The following is a 14,058-nucleotide window of genomic DNA, read 5'->3' as shown; positions in this document are numbered from 1 at the left end:
ACTCATAACGATTTCATATATCAACCAAAGTAGATCCATCAGTTATGAATTAATATCTTAATACTTTTTTCAGTAATGTTAAAATCTTCAATATCAGTAATCTTCAATATCCTGACTTCACGATTATGGTTAAGTGGATATCATACAGGAAGAAATGCAGCAAGATTTTTTTTCGGAATCTTGTTTTTATTATAAACATTTAGTTGATGGACGTTTTAGTGGTAACACGAGGTAATGGAACAACCTTATCAATGAGAAATAAATGAAAGATTTTGTTGTCTGAATCTGGTTTTGGTCTTCTATTGGTAAATTCATTCTTTCCTTTTATTTTTGTAACTAAGGTAATATTATCTTCGGATTTTCAACATTCTTTCTTCATATTTGTAAAAAAAAAAAAAAAAAAATCGGTACAAAGTATAAAGTGGTCAAAATACTTCAAGATATTAAGGCACATTGCGCGTCGTATAACTCGTCTGTGTGATTGTAGACGCAGATACAACATATATATTACCTATCTGTCTGTCTGTCTACATACAGTATGTATGTATGTGAATATGTGAATATATGGATGATTTTGTAGAGCATGACAAAAGAAAGAAGGATATGATTGATTGCAAACAGAATCGTGGAAAATAAGTTTTATTTTTGAGTAAATAATTTCTGATGCTTTAGCAGACGATCAACATAGAAGAATTGTGAGTCTATCCTTGGTAAGGTCGTTGGCAGCAGTAGTACTTGTTGGTATAATTACTCTTGCACCAGTACTTGCAGCTGTTGTATCCGAGCACGGGTCTTTGGTCGTAGAAGCTGTAACCAGGCACAATACCAGGGTAATGAGCGGTGTTGAAGGATCCAGCGCCGTGGATGCCAGAGCCTACGAGTCCTAGGCCATGAACACTACCTCCGTGGACACCTCCGAGGACACCGCTGTGAACACCACCAAGAGCACCTCCGTGGACACCACCGAGCAACCCACTGCCGTGGACAACAGGTCTGTGTCCGCCAATGCCATACGTGCTGTGTCCAGAAACTGCTGCTATGAGGCACAGAGCCAAAAGGAGGGAGGTCATTGCCACGTTACGAGCCATCCTGAGAGAGAGAGAAAAAAAATGGAATGTTACTTTTATATTATAAGTAATCTGAAAAGGTCATTATGTTTCCTATATGTCTAGATTATACGTGACAGAAAGGGACATAGACATCGATATGACCTAATATATCAATGGAAAAGAGTGTGACTTACGTTCACTTCAGTTGCAAGCTGCACTCTGAGGATTCATAGAGAGCGCGTCCTTATATACGTACTCTCACCTGCTGCAAATCTTTCCCAGGGAAACTCCAGGCGGGAGGTAGATGTTGCCAGCGTTAAGTTTTCTCTCTTTTATTATCCTTTCATTGGCAATCCTAGTTTTTTCTTTAAGTAACTTCTTGCATAAAAAAATGGGAAAGATGTTTCTTTTAATCTTTTCACGGAAATCTTTTCGTTTGATAGTCTGTTAGACTCCATGTTATTCGGCACAAAAATTGAATACTGCAATACTAACGAGTCTCAAGTGACGTCATCAAAGCTTCTGAGAAACAGCGTCTGGAAAAATTCTGCCGGGAAAAAAATTCCTTAATCTTATGTTGATCACAGGTTAATCCTGGTATCGAGATCACACACAGTGCATTATCTATTTACCTATTTCTTTCTATTTTGCATCTGTGAGGATGAGGGAATCGGTGGCCAGGTTCGAAACAGTCCAGTCAAAGATGAAAAGTTGATTTCATTAAGCACCAATATATATATATATATATATATATATATATATATATACATATATACATATATATTATATATATGTATATATATGTACATACACACATATATACATACACACACACACACACACACACACACACACACACACACACACATATATATATATATATATATATATATATATATATATATATATATAGAGAGAGAGAGAGAGAGAGAGAGAGAAAGGGAGAGAGAGCGAGTGTGAAATATATATATATAGTTAAAAAAATAAAAAGAAAGAGAGAGGGAGACACACAGAAAGAGAGTCAACCAGATGGAAGAGACGAGGGTTTGGATGCGGCTGGAAAAGAGATTGTTTATTTTACTACATTGTATCGCATTAGGTTGAAAGTGTATAGACTATGATTTATAGTTTATTCCAGATCATTACCAAATGTTGAACTTTCAAATGTCAGCTAAACAACTGATATATATATATATATATATATATATATATATATATATATATATATATATATATATATATATATATACATATACATATGTATACATATATCTATGTATATGTATGTGTGTGTGTGTGTTTAGGGATAATACCTTGCGGTATCATGTATTTATTGATTTAGCGATATAGATTTGCCATCTGAAATGGATAACTACACTATGAGAATATTAATGTACATATGAAGTTAGCTATACGCACTTTGAATCAAGAACGATAATGTTACAAGCCATGTTGTGAACATAATATGTGCCCATTGCTATAGCTTTGACTAGATGGCAATTAGCATCAGTCTGTTGCATATTTTGTGAAAACATCCACACTGACCTGAACTTCTGTGTCTAGCTCAGTTCCTGTTTTGTATATACTGTCTTGAGTTACGAATTCGATATTTCGTGTCTCGCATTCCGGTAATGGTGCGTGAATGGCATGCCTGTTTGAGAAATGACTTTCGCACCATCTGGTACACCATTGCCTGTGTCCAGCTACTGCTGCCACGAGACACAGAGGCACAAGGAGGGAGGCCGTTACGAGACACCCTCAAAAGAAAAGAAATTCACGTAAATTTGAAATTATGATCTGGTCTAAAAGGGTTTATGGTAACCAAACCACACCTAATCTACTTTGAATCTTTGAATGAATGGAGTTTATGAAGGCAGTAACTTAAATTCACTTCAACTGGAAGCTTCACTAATCTGCTATTAGAGCTTTTATATAATAAAAATCAATAACAAATCAGAATTACTGTAAAAAGAAATCCAGCCTTTAATACAAACTTCTGTGCTTAATAAAAGTTCTTGTGTTTTATCTACTGTTTTGAGTCTCGAATCGAGATTGCTTAACCTTGAATTTATAGTATAATCACGGTGAAGGAAAATGTAATTAGTGAGCTTTAAGATACTTGTGGTCGTATTCATACCTAGCCCCTTAAACTTCATCTACTTCTTGCAGTTAGAATTTTGAAATATGTGTTCTTATATGAGTTGATAATTCGTCTTCTGACATTTTCACATATGTTAAAGTCTTAATGTTTTACATTAGAATGACATTCTTCCATAACCTTGCTTTTCGATTATGGTTACGTGAATATCATGCAGGTTTAAGTTAAAGTGGACAGTGTTGACAGGTGACTTAGGAAATGAAAAGAGAGTGGGAGAAAGAAAATTATTTTCATTTTCATTATTGAGCATGTATCTTTTTTTGCGAAAGTGATTTAGTTCTATAGGTAATTCTTTTTTATCCTTATATGATCTGCAGATTTTCTAAGTATAAATTGGTCTCATGGATACTTCTATACATTGATTTGGACTCACATAACTCATGTTTGTGTCTGTGCGCGTATAACATCTATCTGTCTATATACATATGCACACATGGGAATATGTGAATGTATGAGTTTGCAGAGCATGAAAAGAGGGGAGTGAGAGAAGATATCAAACAAGCAAAGTCGTGAAAATAAGTTTTATGAGCAAATACTTTATAATGCCATAACAATCAACAGAAACTTTTCGTAGAAGAATTGTGAGTCTATCCTTGGTAAGGTCGTTGACAGCAGTAGTATTTGTTGGTATAATTACTCTTGCACCAGTACTTGCAGCTGTTGTATCCGAGCACGGGTCTTTGGTCGTAGAAGCTGTAGCCAGGCACAATATCAGGGTAATGAGCGGTGTTGAAGGATCCAGCGCCGTGGATGCCAGAGCCTACGAGTCCTAGGCCATGAACACTACCTCCGTGGACACCGCCGTGGGCACCTCCATGGACGCCTCCGTGGATACCACCGAGCACCCCACTACCGTGGATAACAGGTCTGTGTCCGCCAATGCCATACGTGCTGTGTCCAGCAACTGCTGCCACGAGACACAGAGTCACGAGGATGGAGGTCACTGCCAAGTAATGAGCCATTCTGAAAAGAAAAGAAATTACGTTATTTTTAGATTATATATGATCTGATCTGAAAAGGCTTATAACAACCATACCTACTCTAACTTGAAACATTTGATAGAGCGAATGCACTTATTACAGAAATGACTTACTTGAACTTCAGCTGGAAGCTGCACTCTGAGCATTCATTCACAGTGCCTCCTTATATACATTGTCGCATCGCCTGCCCACTCTCGCACTTGGGAACTCCAAGTGAGAGTGAGGTTTTGCCAGCATTCATTATTTTTCTTAATGAATGCTTTGTTAACAGGAACTTATTTCGTAAATTATCGATCATATCGAAAAAAGACATTCATATATTTCATTTTCAAAAAGAGGCGGTTTTGTAAGCAATCTGTCATAAATAATTGAATGTAGGAAGAACTGGCAAGTAATGTTGACGAAATCAAGGATTCAAGGTGAGTAGCTTAGTCTGGGAAAATTCTGCTTATCATATTTTCCTACGTACTTCTCTTATCTGATTGAACTTCAATCATCATATTATCAAGCTAGATATTTGTCCCATAGTTAGGTAGATAGATATAGGTAGATATAAATAGGTAGACAAGCAAATAGATAGAGAGATATAAATATTCTCCGTTAGCACTGCCTGGAAAGTCCATAACACCAGTGTCTTATGTAGACGTTCCATAGAATAGCATTGGGTAATACGTTATATATTTACTGATCATGAGAAAGAGGGGGAAAATAGAGCAAGAGAGAGTATTTTATAATTTGGAAAAATTATAGATTATTTTTCTCTTAATTTTCTTTAAAATGTGTCATTTAAACTACTATTGTTTTTGTTGGTAATATAAATAAGCTACCCTAATAATCTCTCATGGTTGATATAAGATTTATAAATACAAGGGAAATCTGCTATAAACAGTTTATATCAGAAATGCTGTAAAAACACAATCGTCTGTCTGTTGTTCATGCATTTGTTGCTACTGCTTTGGGTCACGAATTTACATTCAACCTTATTCACAGAAGCGTCTGGAGGGAATTCGTGTAATAATATGAACACCGCATACATTGTTCAGAGCTTATAGTATTATGACGGGGCTAAGAAATTCGTATTCGTCCCTGGTCCTTGTTGATACTATAGAAAATAAGATGGAATCCAAGTGGATTTCGAAACTGTAGTCTCGTTTTCAATAAATCTATTTTGTGCATTTTGGATTTTTCTACTATAGTTTATTTAATATGTATTCTTATTCAGAGAAATTAAAAAATACATGTTAATGTCTCAGTGCTTTACTGTATAAAGTATAATGGTCTCTAATTTGAATTATACTAGAAAAAACACTACATTATCTGGCAGGTCCTTAGGAAAACTCAGTGTCTGATTCTCAGCTTTATTGAAAGAACAAACACGTAGTTTTAAGTTGATCTTGACGCGGTAGACTTGGCGGAGGCGGTGTCAGCTCCTACGGCGAAAGGGGGAAGGTGCTCGCGGCTCAGGGAACGGACTCGGACTGACTCCTTCGGGTCTTGCTGGGTTGCTTCAACCCTAGGGCGTGGGGGCACAGCTGTTTACCGTCGGCTACCCCCCCCCCCAAGCGTTTCCTTATGCCGAAGGTGAGGTCATGACCCAGGCGGTCAACAATCTGCCCGGCCGGTCTCTTGATTACTGGATGTCACACCGGCTCAGGCAGATTCCATTATTAATAGATGTCACATAAAGTCTTCAATAACCACATGCCTCACTACTTGTATGATATTCATACAAGTGGTGAGGCAAGTGAGGCAAGTTGTATGAATATCATGCAAGTAGCAGTTAAAATTAAAGGACGCAATAAAATGACATTGAAAAGGAAAACAGAGAAAGATAAAGATTTTTTTCTTCATTCGATTCAATTCTTCTGTAGGTTATTCATTCTTTCACTTCATCCCTTCATCCGGTTATATAATCAGAAGAATTTCAAAATCCTTTCTATATAGTTGATTATAAGTGATTCGGTACTAAGTGTAATTAAAATACTTAAGAGTACTTCAATATATCTATAACTCGTGTTTACAAGTTAAATAACTTTTATTTTTGAGTAAATTATTATGATGTTATAGCGGACGCTCAACATATATATAGTTTTCAGTGAAGAATTATGAGTCTATACTTGGTAAGGTCGTTGACAACAGTAATGCTTAAAGTGTCTTACACCAGTACTTGCAGCTGTTGTATCCGAGCACGGGTCTTTGGTCGTAGAAGCTGTAACCAGGTACAAAACCAGGGTAATGAGCGGTGTTGAAGGTTCCAGCGCCGTGGATGCCAGAGCCTACGAGTCCTACGTCATGAACACTACCTCCGAGGATACCGATGTGAATATCAAGGACACCTCCATGGACTCCTCTGTGGACACCATCGAGCACCAGTACTGTGGACAACAGGTCTATGTCCGCCAATGCCATACGTGCTGTGTCCAGCAACCAGAGGGGAAAAAATTACGTTAATTTTACATTATATGTGATCTGAAAAGGTCGAAGACGACCATATTGTGGCACTTAATCTGATTCGAACTTCTGATAGATTGGATCAAGAGAGCAACTTGAACTTCAGCTAGAAGCTGCACTCTCAGCATTCATCCACACCGCCGGCTCATTCTAGTCCAGGGAACTCCAGGCGAAAGCGAGGTGTGGCCAGCGTTCGTTATATTTCTTTTGTTATCACGACCGACATACATACTATCAGACTGATGATTCCAGGTGACCGTATCTGCAAAAAGCCCGCTTAGCAAATAGTTCCACCTGTTTTTCATTTTTGAATGAGTCCTAACCCTTATATTATGTGGAGAGACAGAGAGAGAGGAGCGGGAGAGAATATTGCAATTGCAGCAGTCACCTGTGAAGAAGATAAATCAATTAAGAGACCGATAGTTGGAGTTCGAGATAGATAGCTATAGATAGATGGAAAGACAGATAAATGTCTACAGATGGAAGGCAAAAGACAGAATGCAGTAATTGTAATAGAAAGCAGGGTAGAGAGATTGATATAGCTGGATGGAGATCAAGGCATATAGTTATAGACAAATAGATGGAGAGATAAGTAAGTAGAGAGAGACGATTCCCCCGATAGCACTTCCTGGAAAGTCCGTATCACTGCACATAGGTACATTAACCGTGTCTATTTCGAATGACTGTGTGTGTGGGGAGAGGGGGAGGGAGATTTATACTGTCTTAATATATCAATTTTGATTCATATATAAACTTGTCATGGATACACGCAAAAAAACAAAACAAAACAAACTACATGATGGTCTTACATATAAACAGTAAGTTAGTCAAGAAACAGAAATATTAGAAACCATGGAGGTTTGTACAAATAACATCTGATAACAATTCATTTCAGAAAACAGCCACTGACAAGAGTATCTGTCTAGTAACTGTTCCCGTTTTCATACCTGTTGCTTAGAATCACGAATCTAGATTATTCAGCTCTATTTAAAAAAGTGTCTGAAGGAAACTTGTGTTATGAAGCCAGCATACGTTTGTTTAGAGACTATAGTATTATCATATAGAACGAACTTTGAATCAATGATGTGTTTTAACCGAGATACTTATGGCTGTATTCATACTTGGTCACTGTAAAGTTAGCTACTTTTCGGTTTACAGTTTTTGAATTCGTTTTCATACCAGCTTAAAGGAACATGTCAAACGCTTAGTGTTCCATAAAGGTAAAAAGGGGTTTCCGTTTATGGGACAAATATACAGATTACAGACAAAAGTGGGGATGTTGACTAGCGGATTTTGAAAATGGAGTGATGACATGTCTTTGTGAGTGAAAAGAGAAAGAGAAGGAATAAAAAAAAAATCTTAACTTATTTGTTTTTCTGTATGTCCTCCATTTTATTTCTTGCAACTCTAAGATCAGAACTACTTTCTTTTTTATCATATTACTTGTTGTTTTTGTTAGTATAAAAGGGCCACATGAATAACAGAATATGTTAAGCCCCATTGCAAGTCATATCTTTCGTCCTTGGGTGTGTTCGTGTACATACATGCACACCTACACACACACATACAGATCTCTTAATCTGTGTGAGTATGAATGTAATTATATTTATACATGTTTTAGTTTGCAGATTATGTTGGAAAAAAACAGGGATATGATAACTAACAGATAAACGGAGTTATAGAGATAACTTTTATTCTTGAGGAACTATAAATTCTTTTATGATTATATGTCAGATTGACAAATTAATACTTTTCAGTTGAGAATTCAATCTATCCTTGGTAAGGTTGTTGACAACAGTAGTACTTGTTGGTATAGTTACTCTTGCACCAGTACTTGCAGCTGTTGTATCCGAGCACGGGTCTTTGGTCGTAGAAGCTGTAACCAGGCACAATACCAGGGTAATGAGCGGTGTTGAAGGATCCAGCGCCGTGGATGCCAGAGCCTACGAGTCCTAGGCCATGAACACTACCTCCGTGGACACCGCCGTGAACACCTCCAGAAACTGCTGCTATGAGGCACAGAGCCACGAGGAGGGAGGTCACTGCCACGTTACGAGACATTCTGAAAAAAAAAAGGAATTTATGTTAATTTCAGATTATATATGATCTGGTCTGAAAAGATTTATAACCATACCATCGCACCCACTCTGACTTGATAATTTGATAAAATGAATGCGCATATTAGAGAAGTAACTTACTTTAACTTTAACTGGAAGCTGCTCTGAGCATTCATTCACGGTGCCTCCTTATATACGTTGTCGCATCGCTCTCGTCCGGGGAACTCCAGGCGAGAGCGAGGTGTTGCCAACATTCATTTTTTTCATTAAAATGAACTTATTTCGTAAATTATTGTTCATAACGAAAAGAATTTTTAATATGTTCCACTTTCAAAAAGAAACATATTTGTAAGTAATTTAATTTCCTTTGTCATATCGTAAATGATTGAATGTGGGAAGAATTGGCAACTTTTGATGACGTAAACATGGATTCCAGGTGAGTAGCTTGGTCTGGAAAAGCCCGCCCGCTTATCAGATTTTCCCACGCTATAAACTTTGCATTATTTGGCTGGATAGATACATAAAAGAATAGATAGATGAAGATAGATATAAACAGGTGGCTAGGCAGATAATGATAGGTAGATAGCCAGATAGAAGAACAGATGGAGAAGAAATTTAGAGTTCCCCGATAACAATGACCGGGAAGTCCATAATAGCAAAGTTTTACTTAGAAGACATTATATAGCACTGTGTTCGGTGCTATTTTAGGCAAACATTGAGCACCGGAGAGGGTGAGGGCTGGGGTAGTGGAGAAATAGAGCAATTATGTCACCTATATTACATACATTATTTTTCCGTGTGACATTAATGGATATATTTCGGTTGATATACGGAATTGTTAAGAGTACTTGGGGAATTTCACGCAGGTAAGGTCTGTGCAAGTATGATAAAAACAATAATAAACTTGTAAGCTCTGAGTTTTTACAAAATAAAAAAGAAAGAAAGAAAGAAAGAAAGAAAAAAAGGGGATTCCTGTAAAAAACAGCCATGAACACAAACATCCATAAATAGAAACATCTATGTCTAGTAAAAGTTCCTGTTTTCCTAGCTACTGTTTTGATTCACGAATCTAAATTGTTTAACCTTGCTCAGAGAAGCGTCTGGAGGGAAGTTGTATGATATTACGAAGGCAGCATACGTTTATTCAAACCTTATAATATAATCACGTGGGAAAAAATGAAATTAGCGTTGTGATTTAACTAAAATACTTGTTGCCGTATTTATAGCTGGTCTCTTAAGCTTCATCTAATTCTTGTGGTGAGAGTATTCTGATACGTGTTCTTATTCGGAGAATTAAAAGTGCTTCTTCTGATAACATTTAAAGATACATATTAATGTCTTAATGCTTTTTAGTAATATAGTCTTCAATAACCTCATATCCCGATTTTGGTTACGTGATTATCGTGATTGTCATACAGGTTGCAGTTAAAATAGGCAATGTTAAGAATTTTTTTTTTTTTGGAATCTTATTTTTAATGTAAACATTTAGTTGACGAACGTTTTAGTGGTAACACGGGGCAATGGAACGACCCTCTGAATGAGAAATAAATGAAAGATTTTATTTTATTTTTTGCTGAATTTGGTTTCATTCTCATTCTTTCGTTTTTATTTTTGTAACTCAGGTAATATGATCTACGGAGTTTCAGAATATTTTCTTCATATTTGTTACATAAAAATGATTCGGTACAAAGTATAAAGAGAATACAATATTTCAAGATATTAAGGCATATTTCGCGTCGCATAACTCGTGTTTGTGTGAGTGTTTACGCATTATATATATATATATATATATATATATATATATATATATATATACATTATCTATATGTCTGTCTACAGTATGTGAATATGTGAATATATGGATGAGTTTGCAGAGTATGATAATGGAAAGGATATGATTGAAAATATCAAACAAACGGAATCGTAAAAATAAGATTTATTTTTGAGTAAATAATTTCTGATGCTTTAGCAGACGATCAACAAATGAGTCTATCCTTGGTAAGGTCGTTGGCAGCAGTAGTACTTGTTGGTATAATTACTCTTGCACCAATACTTGCAGCTGTTGTATCCGAGCACGGGTCTTTGGTCGTAGAAGCTGTAACCAGGCACAATACCAGGGTAATGAGCGGTGTTGAAGGATCCAGCGCCGTGGATGCCAGAGCCAACGAGTCCTAGGCCATGAACACTACCTCCGTGGACACCGCCGTGAACACCTCCGAGGGCACCTCCATGGACACCACCGAGCACAGGTCTGTGTCCACCAATGCCATACGTACTGTGTCCAGCAACTGTTGCCGCGAGACACAGAGCCACGAGGAGAGAGGTCACTGCCCCGTTACGAGCCATCCTGAAAAGAAAAGAAATTTACATTAATTTTATATTACATATGATCTGATCTGAAAAGCTTTATAAGAACCATATTATCACACCTGCTCTGACTTGAATATTTGATGAAATGAATGCACATATTAGAGAAGTGACTTACTTGAACTTCAGCTAGAAGGTTCATTAACGGTGCCTTTTTATAAACGTCGCATCGCCTGCCAACACTCGCTTAGGGAATTCCAGACGAGAGCGAGGTGTTGCCAACGTTTATTACTTTCGTTTTATTTATTATTGCGACCATTTTTTTTACTGTATTATCACCCATGTTGGAAAATATCTCCATACTGCTTGTTTGTAAAAATAAATGACCCAGTAGATCATTCCACTGATGTTGGCATAGATAGTTATGAATAATTAACTATGGGAAGAATGGGCAACCACTGATGACGAAATGAATTCCAGGTGACTTGTATAGTCTGGAAAAGTCCGCTTATCAGATTTTCCCTTGCGTTTCTCATTCCAGATTGAGCCTGCATGTATTATCTGGGAAGAGAAATAGACAAAGAGATAAGGGGGAGTGAAGGGGAGGAAATATTTGAGGTTAAATAATGCTTGTTGTTTATAGGAACAGTTGTATGTGTTGTAGGTATGACACTAGGAATTATTGAGAGAGTTCAATCATGTTATGGTTTTTATTTAAGGGCGTCGGCACAAAACAATATTTTATGGAGCTGACTTGTGTCTCTTGTCTCCTGTCGGCTCCTGGGTGTCTTGAAAATAAAAACGAGACTAAACAAGTATGTGGGAGTCGCTAAAAATACTGACGAGTCCATCATTGTGGGTAAGATGAAGAAAATAACGAATGCGTTCCTGGACATCAGCACGAATGTACGAACATGTGTTTCTCGTTCCCGCTTTCACTAATTAGTGATAGTGTGTTTTGACTCAGACATACGTTGCCATGTTCTTTCGTTGCCACTGATGATTCGTCCAAGTTTTGGGTCTTGAATAATGTCACGGTATTCAGTCCAACCATATAAAAACTAAAATTCTAACAGTGATTAGCTGAATAACTGAGGGGCCATACAAAAACTTTCTTCCAGAATGCCGTAATTAAACCAGTCACTTACAATAGAAACATATAGAGAGGTAGTTATATAAGCACACATACACACAAACACACACACACACACACAGAACAGAAAGGAGAGAGGACTTTAGGATTCACCCGATGGCTCTGCCCGGGAAATCCATAGCACCAATGCCCTCTATAGAAGACATTGCATAGTACTCTGTCAGGTACTACGTAAGATATTTATTGAGAATGAGAAAGAGGGGACAAGGATGATGAAGAAATGAAGGAGAAAAAATTAATCTCCAGTATCTTTTTTTTTTTAATTTATTATTATTATTTTTAAAAAATACATCTGCCTTTAATTTTCTTTATACAAGTGTCAAGTAGGCTATATGGATATATATATTTTATATATCATTCTCACTTTTGTCTGAAAACTGCATGATATCAGTGTAGCCATAATCGTTACACATAAATATTAGGGTGGTTTGTTTCTTTCTTATGTACTCCAATTTTTTTTTCTTTTTTTTTTTTTTTTTTTTTTTGCTACTCCTGTTATGGGTTCAGTGTAAGTTCAAACCATTTTTTGAATTTTCTTAGTTGCTTGAAGTTTTTTTTCAGTACTAAGTATAAAATAACCACATGAATATAACAAATATGGTTAGCTGTATATCGACGTGTGTGTATGTATACATGTACACCATTTTTTTTTTTTTTGTCTTAATCTGTGTGTACGAATGTGGATGAGTTTCGAAGCAGTGGTGGAGAAAACAGGGATATGATAAGTAACAACAGATAAACGGAGTCGTGAGAATATACTTTATTCTTGGGGTACTAAAACATTTTGTGGGATCATAAAAAGTCAGCAAATAAATACTTTCAAAGTAAAAAATTGTGAGTCTATCCTTGGTAAGGACGTTGGCAGCAGTAGTACTTGTTGGTATAATTACTCTTGCACCAGTACTTGCAGCTGTTGTATCCGAGCACGGGTCTTTGGTCGTAGAAGCTGTAACCAGGCACAATACCAGGGTAATGAGCGGTGTTGAAGGATCCAGCGCCGTGGATGCCAGAGCCTACGAGTCCTAGGCCATGAACACTACCTCCGTGGACACCGCCGTGGACACCACCAAGGACACCTCCGTGGACACCTCCGTGAACACCACCCAGCACTCCACTGCTGTGGACAACAGGTCTATGTCCGCCAATGCCATACGTGCTGTGTCCAGCAACTGCTGCTATGAGGCACAGAGCCACGAGGAGGGAGGTCACTGCCACATTACGAGCCATGCTGAAAAGAAAAGAAATTTATATTAATTTGATTTTTTTTTTTTTTTTGATCTGGCATTAAATAGTTTATGACAACCATACTATCACACATAATTTGAGTTGAACCTATGATTGAATAGATAACTTTATTAAGGTGGTGACTTACTTGGACATCAACTGGAAGCTTTACTCTGAGCTTTCATTCACAGTGCCTCCTTATATACATACCCGCACTTCCTGCCAACTCTCGCCCAGGGAACTCCAGGCGAGAGCGAGGTGTTGCCAACGTTCATTATTTTTCTTTCGTGTGTTAACAATAGGAATTCATTTCATAAGTTATCACTCATACCCAAAAAATAAAAACAAACAAATAAACAAAAAAGAAAAAGAAAAGAAAAGAAACGTTTTGTAATTTAATTCCCTTTGTCATATCATGAATAATTGGATGTGGGAAGAATTGACAACCTTTGATGACGTAAACAAAGATTCCAGGTGAGTAGCTTAGTCTGGAAAAGCCCGCTTACTAGATTTTTCAATGCACTTCTCATCTCTGATTGAGCATTAATCATTATATTATTTGGCTAGCTTGATGTCCCACAAATAGGTAAAGATAGATAAAGATAGACAGGTAGATAGGCAGATAGACAGAGAGATAGACAGAGATAGACAGAGGGAGAGAGAGGGAAAGAATAAGGGT

General features: G+C 37.1%; 4 protein-coding genes across 5 annotated transcripts; all 4 read right to left on the bottom strand.

The window, feature by feature from the left end:
* Positions 1-622: 622 nt before the first annotated feature.
* On the bottom strand, positions 623-1,280 carry LOC119596777 (tenecin-3-like). Its single transcript, XM_037946140.1, has 2 exons — positions 1,244-1,280; positions 623-1,089 (listed from the first exon to the last, which is right to left on the bottom strand). Exon 2 carries the CDS (start codon positions 1,086-1,088, stop codon positions 702-704), a length of 387 nt encoding a protein of 128 aa, XP_037802068.1. The 5' UTR covers position 1,089; positions 1,244-1,280; the 3' UTR covers positions 623-701.
* Positions 1,281-3,713: 2,433 nt separating this feature from the next.
* On the bottom strand, positions 3,714-4,330 carry LOC119596867 (shematrin-like protein 2). The gene is made up of 2 exons (XM_037946252.1): positions 4,301-4,330; positions 3,714-4,170 (listed from the first exon to the last, which is right to left on the bottom strand). Exon 2 carries the CDS (start codon positions 4,167-4,169, stop codon positions 3,795-3,797), a length of 375 nt encoding a protein of 124 aa, XP_037802180.1. The 5' UTR covers position 4,170; positions 4,301-4,330; the 3' UTR covers positions 3,714-3,794.
* A 3,979-nt stretch (positions 4,331-8,309) lies between these two features.
* On the bottom strand, positions 8,310-13,586 carry LOC119596614 (tenecin-3-like). Of its 2 annotated transcripts, XM_037946039.1 has the most exons (3): positions 13,528-13,586; positions 13,220-13,383; positions 8,310-8,632 (listed from the first exon to the last, which is right to left on the bottom strand). In XM_037946039.1, exons 1-3 carry the CDS (start codon positions 13,533-13,535, stop codon positions 8,409-8,411), a joined length of 396 nt encoding a protein of 131 aa, XP_037801967.1. In that variant the 5' UTR covers positions 13,536-13,586; the 3' UTR covers positions 8,310-8,408. The 2 variants fall into 2 exon arrangements, with proteins under 2 accessions (XP_037801967.1, XP_037801911.1); XM_037945983.1 differs by lacking the exon at positions 8,310-8,632 and having other exon boundaries at positions 12,894-13,383; positions 13,528-13,585.
* LOC119597023 lies at positions 10,617-11,062 on the bottom strand. Its single transcript, XM_037946493.1, has one exon. It carries the CDS (start codon positions 11,039-11,041, stop codon positions 10,685-10,687), a length of 357 nt encoding a protein of 118 aa, XP_037802421.1. The 5' UTR covers positions 11,042-11,062; the 3' UTR covers positions 10,617-10,684.
* Positions 13,587-14,058: the final 472 nt, after the last annotated feature.

The sequence above is a fragment of the Penaeus monodon genome, chromosome 1 (assembly GCF_015228065.2).
Source record: "Penaeus monodon isolate SGIC_2016 chromosome 1, NSTDA_Pmon_1, whole genome shotgun sequence".
NCBI classification, from domain to species: Eukaryota; Metazoa; Arthropoda; class Malacostraca; order Decapoda; family Penaeidae; genus Penaeus; species Penaeus monodon.
Note: the sequence above shows the minus strand (reverse complement) of the source record. Positions and strands in the feature narration are given on the sequence as shown.